The sequence below is a fragment of the Cimex lectularius genome, unplaced genomic scaffold (assembly GCF_000648675.2).
Source record: "Cimex lectularius strain Harlan isolate CLEC.00 unplaced genomic scaffold, Clec_2.1 scaffold110, whole genome shotgun sequence".
NCBI lineage: Eukaryota > Metazoa > Arthropoda > Insecta > Hemiptera > Cimicidae > Cimex > Cimex lectularius.
The window spans coordinates 1,377,347-1,395,801 of NW_019392697.1; the positions used below are offsets into that span (position 1 = coordinate 1,377,347).

At 37.7% G+C, this 18,455-nt stretch overlaps 1 protein-coding gene across 4 annotated transcripts in view; it reads right to left on the bottom strand.

Moving 5' to 3' along the window:
• The window catches only part of LOC106674098 (histone-lysine N-methyltransferase ash1), a 136,731-nt gene that overhangs the window by 8,069 nt on the left and 110,207 nt on the right, over positions 1–18,455 (bottom strand). For 3 of the 4 annotated variants that reach the window (XM_014406586.2, XM_014406589.2, XM_024226057.1), the window contains 9 exons: positions 7,313–7,486; positions 6,948–7,253; positions 6,002–6,478; positions 4,232–5,746; positions 2,565–4,150; positions 2,412–2,507; positions 2,107–2,336; positions 1,275–2,041; positions 1,057–1,203 (listed from right to left, as the gene is read on the bottom strand). In XM_014406586.2, the coding sequence (XP_014262072.1) occupies positions 1,057–1,203; positions 1,275–2,041; positions 2,107–2,336; positions 2,412–2,507; positions 2,565–4,150; positions 4,232–5,746; positions 6,002–6,478; positions 6,948–7,253; positions 7,313–7,486 (5,298 nt within the window). The remainder of the gene's footprint in view (positions 1–1,056; positions 1,204–1,274; positions 2,042–2,106; positions 2,337–2,411; positions 2,508–2,564; positions 4,151–4,231; positions 5,747–6,001; positions 6,479–6,947; positions 7,254–7,312; positions 7,487–18,455) is intronic. The other variant, XM_014406588.2, reaches the window with a different exon arrangement.

Genomic DNA, 18,455 nt, shown 5'->3' on the forward strand with positions numbered 1-18,455 from the left:
AAAAAATGTGTACTTTTGAGAGGCTACTGTATCTGAAGTTTATGAATATAAAAGTAATACTGATAATGATTCAGTGATTATAAAAATAATTCATAATCTTTTCCTCACTTTACCTGTGCACATGAAACCCTTGATTATCACTATTTATGCTTACATGAGATAGCATCTAAAGAAGTTAATGGTTTTTGACGAAATAAACTTTATTTATCAGCATAGAGTGCTAGTTAACTTTTTTTTTGTCTTATGAACTCTAAATATTTCCAAGGAATGTGATTGATCATACGCAATGAGCTTTCTTTTTTTAGGGGGGGGGGTAAGGGTTGCGTGAAAGAAAGGGGGCAAGGGCGACAGTGGGAACTGAACCCACGACTGCAGGGTCTAGAGCTGAGAATCTATCACACTGACCACTTGGCTACCATACCTTTACCTATGTTTAATAGTGGAAATAATACATTTGAATTATAAATTTTTTTTTACGACGTCTAGAAATAAAAATGCCAAGAGTGGAAAAGTGAAAGATTGAAAAAACTAAATTAAAACCAATTTGTGACTGACCAAAAGGCAATTTTGGGTTCATAGAGATCACATCTCTATCAACTGTGGAAGAAAGAACCTCAAACTAGCTTGACTAAATTGATCAGTGGCGATGACAAAATTTTACGGCGCCTACTTCAGAGCCCTCTACATCAGTGGAGTCTTATGATATCACAAATATGGCTCCAATCCAGAGGATCCAGAAGAATCCGAAAATATTTCATATGCTAACATCAATAGCATGGGCTTCATTCTTACATCAAGCCTTCTTCGACAATGAATTTGGTATAGCTTTTGATGTCTCCTACAGGATTTGGTTGAAGTACGCAGTAGACGAAACAGCGTAGAAATTATTTGGTATTGTAAAAGTTTCGATTCAGACATGATATCGTCAAGCTTTTTATTAAATTCACGAAGTAGGAAAATAATTATAAACAAAATAGCCAGTTCTAGCTGGGACTTTTAAGCTCCCAAGTTTTTTTTTTACAGTCTTGTAGTGCTTAATTAAAAAAATATTATTACCTTTTCTATGTTTCTGATTAAGAAACACTTGTTTGCAAGGACCAAACTTTTTTGCTGTGATGTTAACGGTTTAACATATGAGAGATGGCTCAACCTCGCTGCTACTGTTGCGAGAGTGTTTGCTGCCAGCATTTCTTTGCTCGAATTCTATAAATTATATTTAAAAAAATGATTACTGATGAGATATTATATAGTATAAAACAAAAGATAAACTTTACCTTAGTTTCTTTTAATTTCCCTTGCTTTTTATCAACAGATTTGTTCTTCCTGCGGTTTTTAGTTACAGCGAGATTTTTTCTGACACGTCCAACTGTAGTTTTGTCAGGTTCGACGTTAGGAATGAGAGTGCCTTGAATGGACATCCGCTGGGATTTCCCACCGATGACGCCACGGCACCTCGTAGAGCCGCACTTGCAAGGCTGCCCCTCCGTTGGGTTGAATAGCGAGAAGTTGTAGTCGTACGTCAACTCTTCGTCCGCTTTGATATCCCTCAACGCGAACAGAGCCATCCTGAAGAGACCGTTGACGCACCACTTCTGCATCTCGCAATTCGGCTCACACGAATGGTTCACAAACCTGCCTTCTCCGCCCATCCTGTGGCCGTCGATGACCAAACCGCTATCCAAATTCAGACAGTAGTGGTGGGTGTCTTTTTGGTATTTCGAAGCCATTCTAGATTTGAACTCGCGGTCGCTTACGACCTCACCGACATACTCAAGAATAAAAACATCCTTTTGTATCATGTATTTGGTCTTTATCCCCCAGCCTTTGTCCCTCGTCATGAACTTAACCAAACCCGGTGCCCATTCATGACGCTGTATTTTCTGATTAGAACATTTTTCCTTACACGGGCATAACTGAGGTGAGCACTCTGCAAGCACCATCCTGTTGATGCAACTATCACCGCATCCTGGATTGCTATTTGGTTTACAATTACAGGCCTGGGCCTCATAACTGAATGAAGGTTTCACATCAAAGTAGACATCTGAAAAAAGATAAATTAATTAATTAAAAAAACCATATAAAGTGTAAAAAAAAATCTCATCGTACTTGTTCTTATTTTTTTATAATTCCATGAAGGCACGTCTTCTCGTCCAGGTAGTTGGTGATTAATGTGGAGCCACCACAGGTCGTAAGGAAGCTGAAATGAAAGCCGTCTCTGTTTCACCCACTTGGCAACGTATGCTGGCGGTGGTAAAACTGTGTTTTCATTTTCATTTTTCACAATTGTTTTAGTCTTCTTTCTTTCATCATCAGTCATTCCTGATGATTTCCTCGGCCTACATTTAAAAAAATAAATAAATGATTAAAGACATACAAAAAACAACAAAATAAACAGAAAATAATTTACTTACTCGTCTTCCTTATAATAGTCTGAGAAAAGTCCTGCAGGTAAGTACTTTTTCCTCAAACGTGGGATGTTTTTCTTCTTGAGCAATGACTCAGGATCGCTGTAGAAACATATTAGTTAAAAATCTATTCAAACATACGATAAATTTTTGTTTTACCTATCTTCTGCTTCATCTTTGCATTTTCTAGCCCTCTTGACTGTAGGTTTGGCTTCAAACGGTTCTTTCTTTTTATCATCTTCATCTTGGGATGAAGCAGGAGTATCTTCAGTGATAGTCGGCTTCCTTTTGCACTTTTCTCCAACTTCGGTCCTCGCTTTCAGCTCCATAATCCTTCTACTGGCCGGTCTAAGTTCGGGTTTTTCCAAAGTCTGTTCTTCGTGATCAGGTTTTTCTTCTTTTGCCGCTAGCTCTTCTTTTTTCTGTTTGTCTTCTTTTTGAGGCAACTCAGGCTCTGAATCTTCTTTTGGTTTCGCTTCTTCTTGAATCTTTGGTGTAACGACCTTTGACTCGGGAGTTTCATCTTTTACATCTTCGTCCATTGAGTCCGCAGGCTTCTCTTTGTATTTAAGAATCGGGGAAAGTGAAGGAGTACTGGAATCATGCTCTGTGTTTACAGTCAATTTTGTTTGATCTTCTAAAACCGGAGGAGAAAGCGGGTCCGTCTGGTCTCCGACATCAAGGTCTAATTTCTTCTTTTTCTTTTTCTTAGCAGGAAATCCAGTCCTGTTGATTTTCTTTCTTTTACCTTTGAGTTTGATGCCTGTAGTTGACATTTTATGAAGGACCACGTCAGATGCGGAAAGCTTTGTTACATGGACTCTCAAATCACAGATCAATTTGGGTTTTTTAACTTGTTCATTTATTTCCTCTTCGACCATAGGTCTTTTCAGTCGTTTCAACTCATCCTCCAAATTTATCTCCTCGTTCGGAAGCAATTTATTTTTAATTTTACTTACGACATCAGAAGTTTTGTTTTCCAAGCTCCTTAATGATCGCATTTCTTCTTCAACGTGTGAAGAGGGGTCAAAAATCTCCAATAATGGTTTTTCTAATTTTGTCTTCGCACTCTTCTGAGTTTCCGAAATGGGCATTAGAGCTTGGGTTTTAGATCGTGTTGAAGAGAGTAGAGGTTTAGCTGTTTCGACTTTCTCTGGTTCTAATTTAGAAATTTCTTCTTTCTTGCTTTCGTCTTCGAGGTTCTTTGTTCTTCTTGGGCTTTCACAAGTCTGTTCTTTTGACTCGTTTTGAATCCTTTGAGACCTTTTAGGCACCTGCGAAGGAGGCTTTACAGCTTCCTGTTCTTTGACAGCCGCTTGCCTTGTACTCATCCTTTTAGGCAGCTGCGGCGACGAGTTGCAATTCCTCGGTGGCATTCTTTTCACAAGCAATTCTTTGGTTTTTGATTTTTCAACTGGGCCCTGTTTTTTCTCTAGTTCGATGCAGTGGCGTTTCTTCGGTGAGACGACAACGACTTCTTTTTTCTCGGCATTTTCATCAGGTTCAGGTTGTTTTTCCGACTTCTTGTTGTCATGCCTTGACTGGCTCTTGCTACCTGGTGAAACGGACGTTCTGGAATATTGTTTTATCTCGCTCGAATCGAGAGAAGAATCTGATTTTTCTTCAGAATCAGCTGACATGGATTCATTAATGGCAGACGGTGTACTAGAAACATGATAATGCCTCTTTTTCAACGGAAGCCTCTGCTCGTTATTATTACTTGGCTGTTCTGGTTTATCTCGGTTCTAAAAAAATTAAACAAAATTATTTTACATGATAAATTAAGACAAATGTAATTAAATATTAGAATTTTTTAGTACACTCACCTTTGGTATTTCAATTGTGCTTTTCTTCACTCTTCGTTTACTGTTGGTCTGCGTTTGCTGTGGGCTTGAAACTGATTGTGCCCTTTCTTTGTGCGTGGGAGTTGAAGCGATTTTTTCTTTATTACTTGGTGTAGTCGCACCTTTTTCTTTTTGTACTGATACCGAAGGACACAGTTTGTCTTTACTGCTTGGCGTCACATTACCCTTTTCTTTAATTTGAGAATATTTTTCTTTTTGATTGTTCAAAACCGGAACTTTTTCTTTTAACTGGATCTGCGGCGTTTTATCCTTTGGCTGACATTTTTCTTTTTGGTCTGGTGCATTGCAATTGACGAGTAGAGGGGGATTTTTATCTTTCACAAGAACAGGTACAGTTTTGGTATCTGTCTTTTCTTTGGATAAAACTGGCGCCTGGGCTTTTTCTTTTGGGTCGATTTGATTTTCACTGGATGTTTCTTTTTCTTTGATAATTTCTGATTTGTTTGATGTTTCAACTTTCTGCCTTTCCTTCGCCTCCTTCTGAGAATTTTCTGCAATATTTTTTTGTTTTGTTAAGACGGGCGGAAGAAGATATTTTTCATCGCTTAACAACTCATGCTCTGACAGCTCAGGAATACTTTCTGGTTCAGGACTAGAAAATTCAAGGTGTTGAACTTTACGAGATGTTTTGTCTATTTGTTTTTCCCGGTTTTCTTTAAGTCCTCTGTCTCTCTTCAGTGATCTTCTCCTTCGGTGTTTTTCCTTCGGTCTCTCTTTAGTCATGTTTTTCAGTTTTTCATTAGATTTTCTACTGGATATTTCACTGACTATTTTTTCGGACGATTCTTTCGGCGAATGGTACCGTGATCTGTCTTTTCGTTTTTTCAGTACTTTTTTCATTTTAAAAACTGGCGGGAGGCGGTCGGGGTGTCTTTTGGTGATGACCGGCCCCACAAAACAGGATTTTTGAAACAAAACAGCAAGTTTCTCCATTTCTGACAAAAACTTTGGATCGAGAATTTTGAACTCTTTCGGCTGCTTTTTCCTTTTTTTATGCTTGTGCTCTTTGTTTCGCATTAAACCTTTCGGCAGGGCGAGTTTGGTGCATTTGTTGTCTCGCGAGCAATTCTTCCTTCTTGAAGTACTTCTAGAAAGGGTAACCGAGTTGGAGTTTCTTTTCCTAGAGCCGTCTCGACTCTTGACATCAAGAGGGAGAATCGGCTCGAGTACTGGAGGGTTCTTTTTTGGTCGGCCTCTACGTTTTTTTGAATTGTCTCCTGACAATGTAGGTATGACACCTTCTGGTGGTAAAAGGCTTCCGGCGAAATACGGTGGAACTTTGAGCTCGGTGGCCGAGGGCGGGAGGACGACCGGTTTCTTTACAATCTCGGAACGCCGCCTGAACCTGCTTCCGCGCTTTTTCTGTCCGAATCTCTTCAAGCCGAACATTGAACCTTTCGGCCTTCCGGGTCCACGTTTCCCACCGTTTTCAAGTCTCAGTTCTCGTTCTGATGAGTGCAGTTTGGTTATTTTATCCTGAAAAACAACAATTTCATTAAATAAAGACCTAATGAGAAGGAGAATTTACAAACATATTAAATAAACAAATCAATTGGTATTATTTAATTTTACAAGAGACTAATACACTTAGACAAGATTTTTTTAATGGAAAGCAATTATCCAATAATTTACATAAAACTGATAAGCATTTATGGTTTAGGAAAGATATTGGTGGTTAATACAACTATACAAAAAAAATAAAAATAAAAAAAATAGGTAATGATAACTTACATTAGCAGAAGGCAAGTTGATATCGTTCTTTTGTCTTTGTGAATATAAACGATCTGAACAGTGAGCTTTAGAAGCGCTCTGTGGCTGTGGCGATTGTGGTTTCAAGACAGGTGGTGCTTTGTTGTGAAGCAGCCTCGGCGAACCAGGTGGACTTTGGTGACCGCCCGCAGGGGAGCCAGCGACGCTTTGTATGCCCGAGTCTGGCGAGACGTTGCTCTGTGAACAGTCAAGTCGCATGTACGCCTCGAGTTCGGGCATCCCGCTGCTGCACGGTTGTGGAACTTTAGACTGGTTCTGCTTCGGTGGCCGGCCTCGGCGTCGTCGAGGAGGCTGTATGTTCCCCTGGCCCCTTGGCTTCTCCTGTGAGTCTTCGTCGCCTTTCATGGCCTCTCCTGTACCGCTAGTACCTCCCCTTGACAAAAGCTCAGTCTTTTCGACAAAATCAGCGAGGAGGTTAGAGGAGTAACCTCCACCAACCTAGAATCAGTTGGAAAATTTCTTTCAATAATTTTGTTTATTTTATTTTATTATTTTAAAGATTATTTACAATTGAAAAAAAGGTTTTTTTTAACAATTACTTTTGAATTTTACACAACACCCCTGAAATTTCAATTCCATGCCAATTGTTTGTATCCTCTGGCTGTATAAAAGTTCAACCATTTAACACACACAAAAGCAGACCATACAAGCAATGAAAATTATTGAAATTCATAGAAACAAAACATACCTTACGTTTGTAAATGCGCATGGTTGAAAAAAAATACGGCTATAAAGGCTACCCATGTGGGATGAAAAGCATAACATAATAACATCACATATGTTGCCAATCCACATGTGGATTCTTTTTTTGAATCCCACCTAAGACCCACAGGTTAGGGAGGGGAGGACAAACGCCAAATGTCGGGGATAGGGGATTTATATATTTAATTGACATTTAAAAACAAACCTCTTCCCTATCAGACTCCTCGTCTTGGGTAGTCGTGGGACTCCCCTGCTGTGGTTGTGATCCCTCTGCTCCTTTCCCTGTGTCGGAGTCAACCTGGATTCTTGAGATGGCCTCGCTTACCAGCTGCTCTTGATATTCTGTGTCAGATTCTGAGGAAGATGAAGCGATGCTGGCGGGCGGTTGGACGGCGGCAGAGCCTGTCGAGGGTCTTGGCGCTTCACCGGCAACATCCTCGAAACCATCAAATGAACCGCCGCCGCCGCCGACATCAGGTAAAATAGCAGCAAGATCCTCCTGATTTATCACCTGAAAATTAACCATTTTTAAATTAATTGATTACAAAAGATTATTTTTTTTTAACAAACCTGTAAATGTTCCGATATTGAAATATCATGTCCTGATGCTCCTCCATCAAGTTGGTGGGCGAGCTGAGTGATTTCATCACCACTTTCTGCCTCATCGCCGTCCTCCTCATCGTTTTCCTCATCTGAAGAACTGGACTCTGAACTACTTGCAACTGGCGGTTTTGCCTCCCCAGGCTGAAAATGATAATAATTCTCAATTAGTTTTTGCTTTATATATTAGAGAAAAAAAATCTTTATAATATGGAACTAATAATGCAAAAAAAGACAAAAAAAAAAAGAAAAAAAAGTGGGCTTTTGAACTTGTCAGAGATACCACGAGGCAGCTAAGGCCAAGACTAAAGAAAATGGCAACGTCAGTGGGGTGTAAGGTCATCCTCACCCAATTAAGGAGGTGCGAGGTTGACACAAAGACACTTTTGGCCATAAAACACATATAATTGAAGGTGGCATTCCTATACGCATTCTCTATACAGAGCCAACTTTGAGAATTGTACTTGAGCACAGCAGCGAATATCTGGATCCCCCCTCTGATTCTTTGAGGAAGCAAGTTTGTTTTATTGTATATAATATTGATATTTTTCTGTCCCCTAGTGTGTGTTAAGACTCAATCAGGTTAGTTATATAATAAATGTAAAGGGTGATAGAGGATTATCGAGTACTACTCAACAATTATGTTGAGGGTTGAAATGACCCAGCTATTGATAGCCCCTGGAGTTCAACGTTGGTCGCTGTACAGAAAAGACCGAGGACTGCCAACAACCAGGATGGGTGATTCTCAAAACCTGCCGGTAATTTACTGTAAATTACATAAGCTGCAATTACAGGTGGATTGCGAGCAGTAATAGGCTCAACTATGTGCATCACGTACATAGATAGATCATAGATCATGCAAAGATTTGAGCTTGTATAAATCAATACTCAGTAATATTGTTTTCTTCGGTATTCACCGGACTTTCTGGTTATCATTTATTCTGATCGTTGTAAACCACTCTGAATAAGAATTCGCTGACAATGAGGCTAAAATTCCTCCTTGATCAGTTTTTCTTCAGTAGCCCTAGTTTTACCGCTGTGGCATAAAAGAATTAGTAAACAGATGTCAAGATTTCATTAATCAAATTTACAATCGTAAAAACCAAACAAACCTATTTGCCAACCCTAAACAATCATAAGGCCACAAAATGTTATAAAAGCTTGGTTATTTGCAATCATTTTTGATTTTTGTCTGCCTGCACTTGCTCTTTCAGGTGCATTCCAATCTTTCGTCATCTTTGTTGATCCATCATGTGTTATTTTGTCTGATGTTTTTTTTAAAACTTAGTGAAGGTTAGGTCATATTTGATTGTGTTAGTCAACTCGCCCTGCTTATAACCCTGACTATAACAACAATTTAAATAAAGCTTATGCTCAATTGGTTTTCTGATAGGCAATGTTCTGTTAGTAGACTCCATCTTCAGTGTATCCAAATGGGATAATTATTATTTATTTAGTATATAATTATTATTTCACAATTATTGATAATATTAATAAATTATTGTATAAAATATTGAATTTCAAAATGTATCATAAAGCTGCACGATTGATGAATTTTATCATTAATTTAGTTTTGTTTTTATCAAGTATAGAACAAGTTTTGGTGACAGGAAATGTGAGCAGGATGCCCACAAGGCTTTTTTTTAAAATGCATTATCAATCTTGATGACCCTCGCGGAACACGTAACATAAACGTTACTAAAATAAATACGCAAGCAATTGACAAATTAATGATTAAACAATTAATTTCTGAACAAAAAAAAAAAAAAAAAAAAAAAAAAAAAAAAAAAAAAGATTCGACAGAGAAAACAGCCGAAACTTTTCATTTTCCATTAATAAACTTGTTGCTAAGGGTGGAGACGAGGTAATTAACAATAATTATGAGATAATAAATCAGCCAGGGCAAATTAATTCAACTTGTTATGCTAAGCAATTTATAAGTCATTAGTCAGTTGAATGAAGTTGTGCTTTTTTTCCTAAAGTATTAATGCTTATAGAAAGTAATACATTTTCATTAGGGTTTGCCTATATTAAGGATTAACTATAGACTTCTTTTTTAATATTTTGATAATATAATATTGACTTTGAATTTTTATATATTAAAAAAATTTGCACGGCCCGGTTTCTATTTTGTCTCTATTCCGGACAAGAGGACCCTCAAGGCTATCCACTTCGCCGTTTTCCCTCTTTTCTATATCCGTCCTTCTCTTTTTTACAAAAAGAAGACGCCAAAAATAAATAAAATAACGCTTTCCGAGATGAGGGTTTATTTTACAGTGGTATTCTACCATAAAGATGTAAGACAGGAAAGGTTGCCGACACAAACGAAAATTTTACAAAAGAAAAACAAAAAGAAAAGTCAAATTTGCTCCTGGATTGTGAAACTTTGGGTAGCTGAATTGGCCAAAAGGCATTTAATACAGCCAATGTTACACCAAAAAACTTTTTCATAATGTAGTCAATAAAAAAAAAAAAAATTATATAATGTGTAGTCTTTGTCATTAGATATATCAGTTTATTTCAGCTGAAGCTTCATAAAATGGTAGAACCATTAATGTCTGCATTGAAGTCAGATGATTTCTCCTAGTTTTGATTATGATTAACTGTAAATTATTAATGTTTCAAATACAGAAGAAATATTTTATTTTATACACAAAACTAGTTAAATTTGTTTCACTTCTCTGGTGTGCTTATGAATCACTTTTTTAAAGTTTGTTGTTATGTTATGTATTTTGTTGTGTTATGTTGATTGATCGGTCTCGTCTGTGGTTGTTTAATGTTATTCACCTAGCCTAAGTTTGTCCTAACAGATACATTTCGCTAATTTGAATAGTAGTCTTGTCTCAACCTGCTTATTCATCCCACTAGAGTAGATGGTGGAAAGCAGAAACGTGTCTGACTGACCAAATTAGAAATGATAGCATAATCAAAATAAATTGTTTTGTTTGCTGTTCATCGTGTTACATAAAAGTGAAGAAATGGATTTCGGTGTTTTTTGTGGATAATATATGTGTTTATAAATAAAATCCACGCCAAAAGTCGTCCAAGAAATCAGGCAAAACTAAGCGGGATGATTGTAAACGACCCACCCTTAAATCTTACAATTATCATAAAACTTACATAAAATACTATTATAGACCCAAAAATACGTGAGTAAATAAAGTAAGGTAACTAAAATAGTTTAAAATCAAATAAAATTTTTGTCGTACCATCAAGTAAGCTTGGTCAAATTCACAAACGTGTTACAACAACCAATTTACCAACAAAACCATTTTTTAACCGCGGGTTAAAAACGTTTAAATGAAAACTGCCGGTGTGTAGTAGCCGTCATAGAGAATCGAGGACCTTTTTTTTCCAAAGAAAGGCTTAAGAGGGATCTCGAAGAGGATTAAATGATTAATGAGTTAATAACAAGGCCCCTCCGGGAACCCTGTCATTAAAGGACGTGTTTAGAAATTTTAACGGGTGGTCTCAATATCGCCGAGGATATCTTGTCCGACGGAAAAACACATCGCTCCAGATAATTATCTTGCGACGGGCATCGCTTCTGTACTGCTTTTACACGATCGGCATTAGACAAAAACCTTGAGATAAAATAAAACCAATGGTTTGTCAAATTGGTGAAGATCAATGGATTCTGTGATTGAAATGACCAAATAAACCTACCCTAATAAAAAAGCGTAAGGAACATGTCATTCAACCAAGAAAATTAAGATTCTGATAGTGAGCCAGAGACGTTTTGTCAAGTTTAGAAACACGGTCTATAAAAAGAGAATAATAATGATGACTTGATAAAATAATATAATCTAAGGCAGCAGCGAGAAAAATGGAACAACACGGCATATTACAGACAGGTGTAGGCTTTTAATTTAGGGAATTTTTGGTATAATGCCGTCTCTATACTTGGATGCCAGAATAACCCTGTACTGTGAACATTTCCGCATTTTTGATTTAATATTAAAACCAGCCGGCAACGATTCATTTTTATTTGTTATTTCATAGTAGTTATTTGTTATTATTGGGTTGTCCGGAAAATAATGCAGGATTTTGGTATTAAACAAAAAAAAAGAAACTAGTTACTTTAAAGCAATGTTCTTTAATCAAAATAATTTNCATTCATACAAATGAGTAATCCTGTAAACGTAAACAGAATATTTTATATAGATTTTTTTTAATGAAAACTTAAAATCCTGCATTATTTTCCGGACAACCCGATAGTTGTTCGTTCTGTCAGACAAGTTTTATACCCGGACACAAATCCATTACATAAGTGGCGAAGAGCACAAACACGTCTGAAAGATCAACCTAGCGAGTATCGGCTGATCAAAATGTCCAATCATCACTTTCGCATACGATACGAAAAAATTCTAGAGTGCTAAAAATTTCCAGTAGTTTGGTCGTGGGTCCATTTCTTCGTTGGTCAACGGAAAAGATGAAGGATGGCAAAAGGTGTCGGTGTCTGGTCTAGTCTGTGTTTTCGCAGGAAAACCAGCGAGACTAGACGGACCAGTATGATAGAAGACACAAACTTGATTGGTGGTTTGGGGGGGGGGGTAACACATACTTAAACAATTGTTAGAGTCTGTCAGTCTTCGCAGGTTTGATTAGTACGTTAACTTGATTTATTATCTTGTCTCTCCCTGCTTATATCCCTTACAAACATTAGATCAGATAATAATAAACAGCAGAAACGCGAGTGACAGACGAACAGTAAAAGAGGTGTCGGTCACTTCGGTGGATTAAGCCTGTGTTTTTGTACAAAATGCTTCTTCAGAGACGAAACTAGCGAGAATGGGCGGACCAGGTTGATTGAAAGGACACAAACTATTAAGTCTGCGTTTTTTACAAAGGCGTCTAGGAGACCAAATCTGCGAGACTAGGCGGACCAGGATGATCGAAGGACAGCAACTACAACATGACAATGTTAATCATCAAACCTAAATATTATTTTGGTTTTGAGGGATCGATAAATACCCAGATTTTGGTTTGTCAGAGGCGTTTCGCCTATATGACTTGTAGTTTTCTTTCCCTACTTATATCCCTGACACAAATCCACCCGAGAAGATAACGAATAACAGAAACGCCTTTGAAAGACAAACAGTAAAAGGAATGTCGGTGGATTAAGTCTGTATTTTTGAACAAAATGTGTCTAAGAAGCCAAACCAGCGAAACTAGAAGGACCAAGATGAGCGAAGGACACCAATACATTATGACATTGATATTTATCCTAAATATTTTTTGTTTGTTTTAGGGGTTCGGATCGTGGTATATTTTACGCGTTTCGCCAACTTGGCTCGTAATCTTGCCTCTCCCGGTTTATTTCCCTGACACAAATCTACAACAGAATATGGCGAAAACCAGAAACACTTTTTACAGAAAAACAGTAAAGGGGGTGTTGGTTTTTTTTTTGGTGGGTGTTTTTGTACAAAAGGCTGTAAGAGACCAAACCAGCGAGATTAGGCGGACCAAGATGATCAAGGAATCCTGGCCTGTCAGACTCATTAGATTGTCTTTCCGTTAATGAAGTGAAGAATGAAAGGAATATGGTTTCATATTTTGTTATTTATTTTTGAGGTTTGTGAGGATGTTCCCATAGTCTCCTGGTCTATCCGTCTCTTGGTCATGATGACCACTGACAGGCTAAAACCTTGGTTACCCTAAAATTGAACATTCATCAACACGCAGACAATCGACAAAAACTAGAAGATTCTCATATTACATGAAGTTGAGATAATAATGCGGATTCGTTTGCACTGAAAAGAAGACGACAATGAAATATCCAAGGGCGTCTGCTGTAGGTTCAACGATTTCCATTCGCTAATTTCCTTGAAGTAGCCGAGTCATGATCATGATTCAAGAAAAAAAAAAAAAGAGTGCAGAACGAGTCGCCGTAAATCTCGGACTTTCTAATCCCCCACAATCATCCTAAACATGCAATTTTTCAAATATAATTAACTTGTTTACTACGTCAAATTTTATCCTCTTGCAAGTCCCCTTTCAATCTTAATTTACAGATTTTAGTATGATACAGTCCAGTGAATATTTTAAACCGATCTATTGTTTGTTATTCAAATTTCCCTTTTCTTCTGTTGAAATTCGGTCAGATAGACATCAAATTACAATGACTCATGGGAGAAACTGACGTTTATTTATTCAACTCCGCATCACAATGATTGCTCCGAAGTCTAAAAGCTCTATTTATCCCACGCCGTTCTCGACGTAGCCCGTTAACCGTTGGGCGGAGAAAGGTAGGCCATACCGGTGTAACACTCGTGACCTTTCACACTTCCCATCCGACCGCAATCTTCGCACTTTGGGGCAGAGCGAAAGCTTTTATTTATCGAGGTTGTGTCATGAGATTAAGTTGTTTACAAGCTGTTCAACAGGTTGAAACGCAAAATCAATCAGCCATGTAAGTTTTTTGAGGGGGAAAACTTGCCTTATTGGGTCAAACGTTTTCCTCTGTACTTTTTCGAAAGTTTTAACGAAATTACTCCACTTAAAGTATTTGTAATGTAGTATCGTGGTAAATTTTTTTTTTAAACGAAAGTTTATTTAGAATCTGATCTCAAAATATCGGTCGGAACGAGTCAGAATTTAAAACTTTTGAAGGCAGCGTAGCCCAACCAACTTTGGAACTGACCCAGAACATTCAAATTTGGATAATAGCCTATCCTCGGGATCGCCGGCCTTCTTGGGGCTGTCCAAACAAATTTAATAATAAAGTCCGGGTCAACGGACTTGATTTCTTTCGTATTATGCCAATTTCATTGTGATGAATTAGACAGCCCAGCAAAACGAGACAATTATGCAAGTTCATGAATTATATAAAAAGTTGTATAATAAATTATCGATCAAAAACATGTCGATGAAAATGTGATAAGTATTTTGTGATTAAGCGATTAAGATTAAGATAATTTCAATGGATAAGGAGTTGGATTCCATCGAGATGGAATCTATGCAGAACGGAACTGTGGAAATAGGCAGGATTTAAAAAAAAAAATCTTCCGGTTAGATAGCTTTCGCCAGGACAAGAGTACTCGTACGAGGTCAAAGGACGAAGGACGAAGGTACGTTGCGCCCAATGTTCGACGCCCACGCCTCCTTCAGAACGGGTTGATTTATCGCCGAGTCACAGTCAATCTCACGCTCACGCCGGGTCTTTTACAAAATGGCCGCTCGCTCATTTTTGACCTGGTCAATGGGCGTGAACGGCCGTTCTTGGAAACCGATTTGTCGCTGTATCACCAGGTTGACCTTTACACTAGAGCTGCCTTAGCAGCGACTATCACCCAATGTTTTCCTACTTTAAAAACTAAGCTACTGCGTTTTTTCCGGTTTACAAGCATTGAAAAATTCGATAACGCTTGTTTTGGGCAAAGATTGCCTTGTACAAATTTTAAAATTGTTTCTAGCACAGTCTTTTTTTAAATTATTTTATCCATAATTTATAATAAGAGACGATGAAATTATTCAAAAGTATCGGTCTTTCGAAAAGATTTAGTCATCTGCATATTGCATCTGCAGGGACTTTTCCACATTAGAATTAGGCCGAACTGCTCTTAATGAAGTTGAGATTGGCAAATTCCTCAAAAACTAATTTTTTTTGCACATGAGCTTGTGATTACATTCAGAAAGACTAAATAGGCCACGTTAATCATGGGTGGAAATGTCACGGTCTTCTCGTCGGATATGGCTATATATTTCAAAAACGTTCCTTTTTGTTTTTTATCTTTATCGACACACACCAGATAATCAAATTGATTATATTTCCCTTATTATAATTTTACACGATTTCGTCATGAACGCTTGCATAAAACGGAACTGTTGGTAAACATGTATGACTAATGGCTCGACTCCCCCACCCTATCGATCAAGTTTGATCAACAGCGATAATCTATTGTAGATTTTCTTTAAGCCACTTCAGAACTATTTTTTTATAAATACAAGCTAGAAGCGTAAGATGGAAACGTCACCTGACTAATTATCTGACCCAGAAAACATGTTTTGGCACACCTTTGCATGGTTTAAGACCGCAAGAAGAAGAAAAATACATCAAGAGAAAATCAAATACATATGGTTCCAAAACCAGTCAGGTCTTTCCCCACAATTATGAGAAATCAAAATCTTCAGGGAAGTAACCTCGATCTTTCAAGCTGAAATATATGCTCTCAATGCTTGTATCGTAGAAAATCCTAAAACATATTCCAGTGTCACAAGAATCTTCAGATCTGCCAACCAAGCCCTAGAAGAATTAATAAAGGTCACATCCGAAATCATCAAAACCTGGGAAAACAACGCTTGAAGCTGAAGCTGATGCCATCTTAAATGCCAGGTCACAATGGAATTGTGGGCAATGAACAAGCAGACATACTGACCAGAGGATCTGTGAGATCATATGTTCTGAATCTTTAATTGGGATAACAAAATAATTAACAAACATACTTCATCTCAGTATGGGTCTATATAAAACAAAAGGAGAAACGAACCCTAACGGCGACGAAGCAGAACATAGCAGTAACAACTGTAGCAATGTGCAGTTTGACAGGTTCTCAGAGAAGTGATACGCCTGGTGACTGGCATCTGAGAAAGCAACTACACGACGGTAATCCTCCTCCGAATCATTGCAATGAGGAGGAAGAAACTGCCACCCATATAATCTTGGAACGCGAACCAACCTCTCAATGGAGACAACCTGTGATCAACAAAACCCGGGGAAAAGAACAGGAGCAATGACAGTGACCTATCACTACTTAAAATAAGGATCGTAGTAATTGATTTGGAGTACTGTGAGTAATTGGGAAAAGTACTGTAAGCCAAAAGTGCTAGCAATAACTAAACCCTACTTCCTAATACCCTTCTCGTCAACATCTTGGTCTTCTGGTCCACCTAATTTTGCTGTTTTGGCTTACCAGACGTGTTTCGAATTGGCGAGAATAGGCGGATGATCGGTGAACACCAAAAATATCAACTCTGTGATGTGCCCAGCCTAGTTTGGCTTTAGATTTTTGTTGTGTCTCGCCCTGCTTATAACCCAGATCCATCGGTAAACATTGCGTAATTGACAGACCTAAACAGCTAGAGTGGTTGTTTTCGTTTCTGATCTCTATGTCCTTGCTGTTTAGAGCTGTCAGGCGTTTGCATATTTTGTCATCTTCAATATTTCAGTAGTCAGAAAGAAAAGTCTGTCTCTAGCGAGAAAGGCGGCCAAGAAGATAGAAATCAACAAAAATATAAACTCATTTTTTCCGTTTTTAAAATGTTTGTAAAGTCAATACAATTATTTAATATTGTGGCTAAATTAACCAGTTTTTACATTAAAGTAGTATTTTGGTCGTTTCCGGCAGTCTTCAATGTGCTCAACTTTGTTGTCAGATTTTTGAAAATTTTATCTCTTTGGTACTTGTCATATGGTCTCGCCAAACCAGGAGAATATTTATTACTCATATTTTTTATTTTTTGTGTACTGTATGTAAAATAAATATAATTGTTTAATAATATGGCTACACTAAACAGTTTTTAAACTGATGTAATCGATTTTGGTCATTTTTGATGTGCTCATCCATGCTAGTTTGGTCTTCAGAAGTGGGATTGATCCTCGCCCCGCTTATAGCTCTGATCAATCACTGATGATGGTGTACTTCCTGACCAAAGCAGTCTCAATTTTTGGTTTTCGATCATACTCGCATCTCTCTATTCTTGCTGTTTTAGGCTAGGTTTCGTCAAATTCGTCTTCATCTGTGTGGTCATCAGGACAGACCACGACATAAATCTCATCAGACGACTTGTCCTTTAAGAAATTTTACTGCCGTTGTATTAATCCGCTAATATTAAAATAATTATTAGGGCCCTAAGCACGATTGTCGTGAACGATTCAGCCATGAATCATCCTGAAAACGGTGAAGGGGTTGAGGCCGTTTCACTGTGTCCTCTAGCCCACACATCATTGAACCTATTTCACAAAAACTTACATTGAAAAAAATTACCTAAGCAGATAAATTGATGAACAAGTACAAAGAGTGTAATTGTGTGGAAAGAAGGAAAGTTTTTGGCGATATTATTAGAAAAAAATGGGTTTATTTTGAGTCGAATAGTCAAAAACTAATAAAAAGCATGTATTTATAGGATTTACGATTTTTTGAAATAATGTTTTTTGGTAAAATAATCATACTTTCTCCAATTTAATTTTTGAAAAAAGCAAAATTCTCAATTTTTTTTATAAATTGGAAAGTGTCCAGAAAACGATCGATTTTTAAAAACGTATTAAAATGGAAAAGAAGAAAGGGGAAGAAAGGATCTGTTAAAAAAGCTTTAGACTTTATTTTCGGACTTTGTCGTGTAATAAAATATGTGAGGCTTGTATACACGGCGATACCGTAATAGATTTCCGCGAGGAACGCGCGCGGCTTTTTTTTCTCTCTCACAACAAGAGATTTATATCCGATCCGGCTACCGATTCTGTTTATCTTCCTTCCATTCTCCGGACAATAAATAATCCGAAAGGCGACCTGCAAACAAACAGATCACCGGATCAGAACGTACAACAAAGAAGTACAACTGTGGTGTTTAACGACTATAATCTTCAGTTAAAAAAAGATGAGATTAACAGAAAAGCAAAATCAGTCACGAACAATTTAAGGTGCGTTAACAAAATAACATTGTAAAATGCATCTTATTTTAATACCAACTGCTCCATGGCAATTTTCAATTAATACAAAATCTTAGTTTTCCTACAGCTCACAATGCACAATTGAAAAGAAACGTTACTGCGGGAATATATTGGAATATTGAATAGAAATTGGTAAAAAAGTAGGGAAAAGTACGAATTTTTTAGTGACATGCTGGAAGAGGGAGAGAGCCAAAGGAATGGGCATATGTGATTGAAGAGGAGTCACGTAAAGAAAGGGTTTGTAATTAAGAGAAGCACATGTGGAGGCACAGAAGGTGTCTGTATGTGAGAGAATGAGCGAGCTTGGGAGTTTGGGAGAAAAAAGAGTAAACGAGAGAGTGCGTGCGTGAGAGAAATAGGCTATATGGAAAGTGAGAGCCCGTTGAGAGTGAGCGTACGAGAGGGTGAGGGAGGGAGGGAGGGAGGGAGAGGAAACAACGCTTG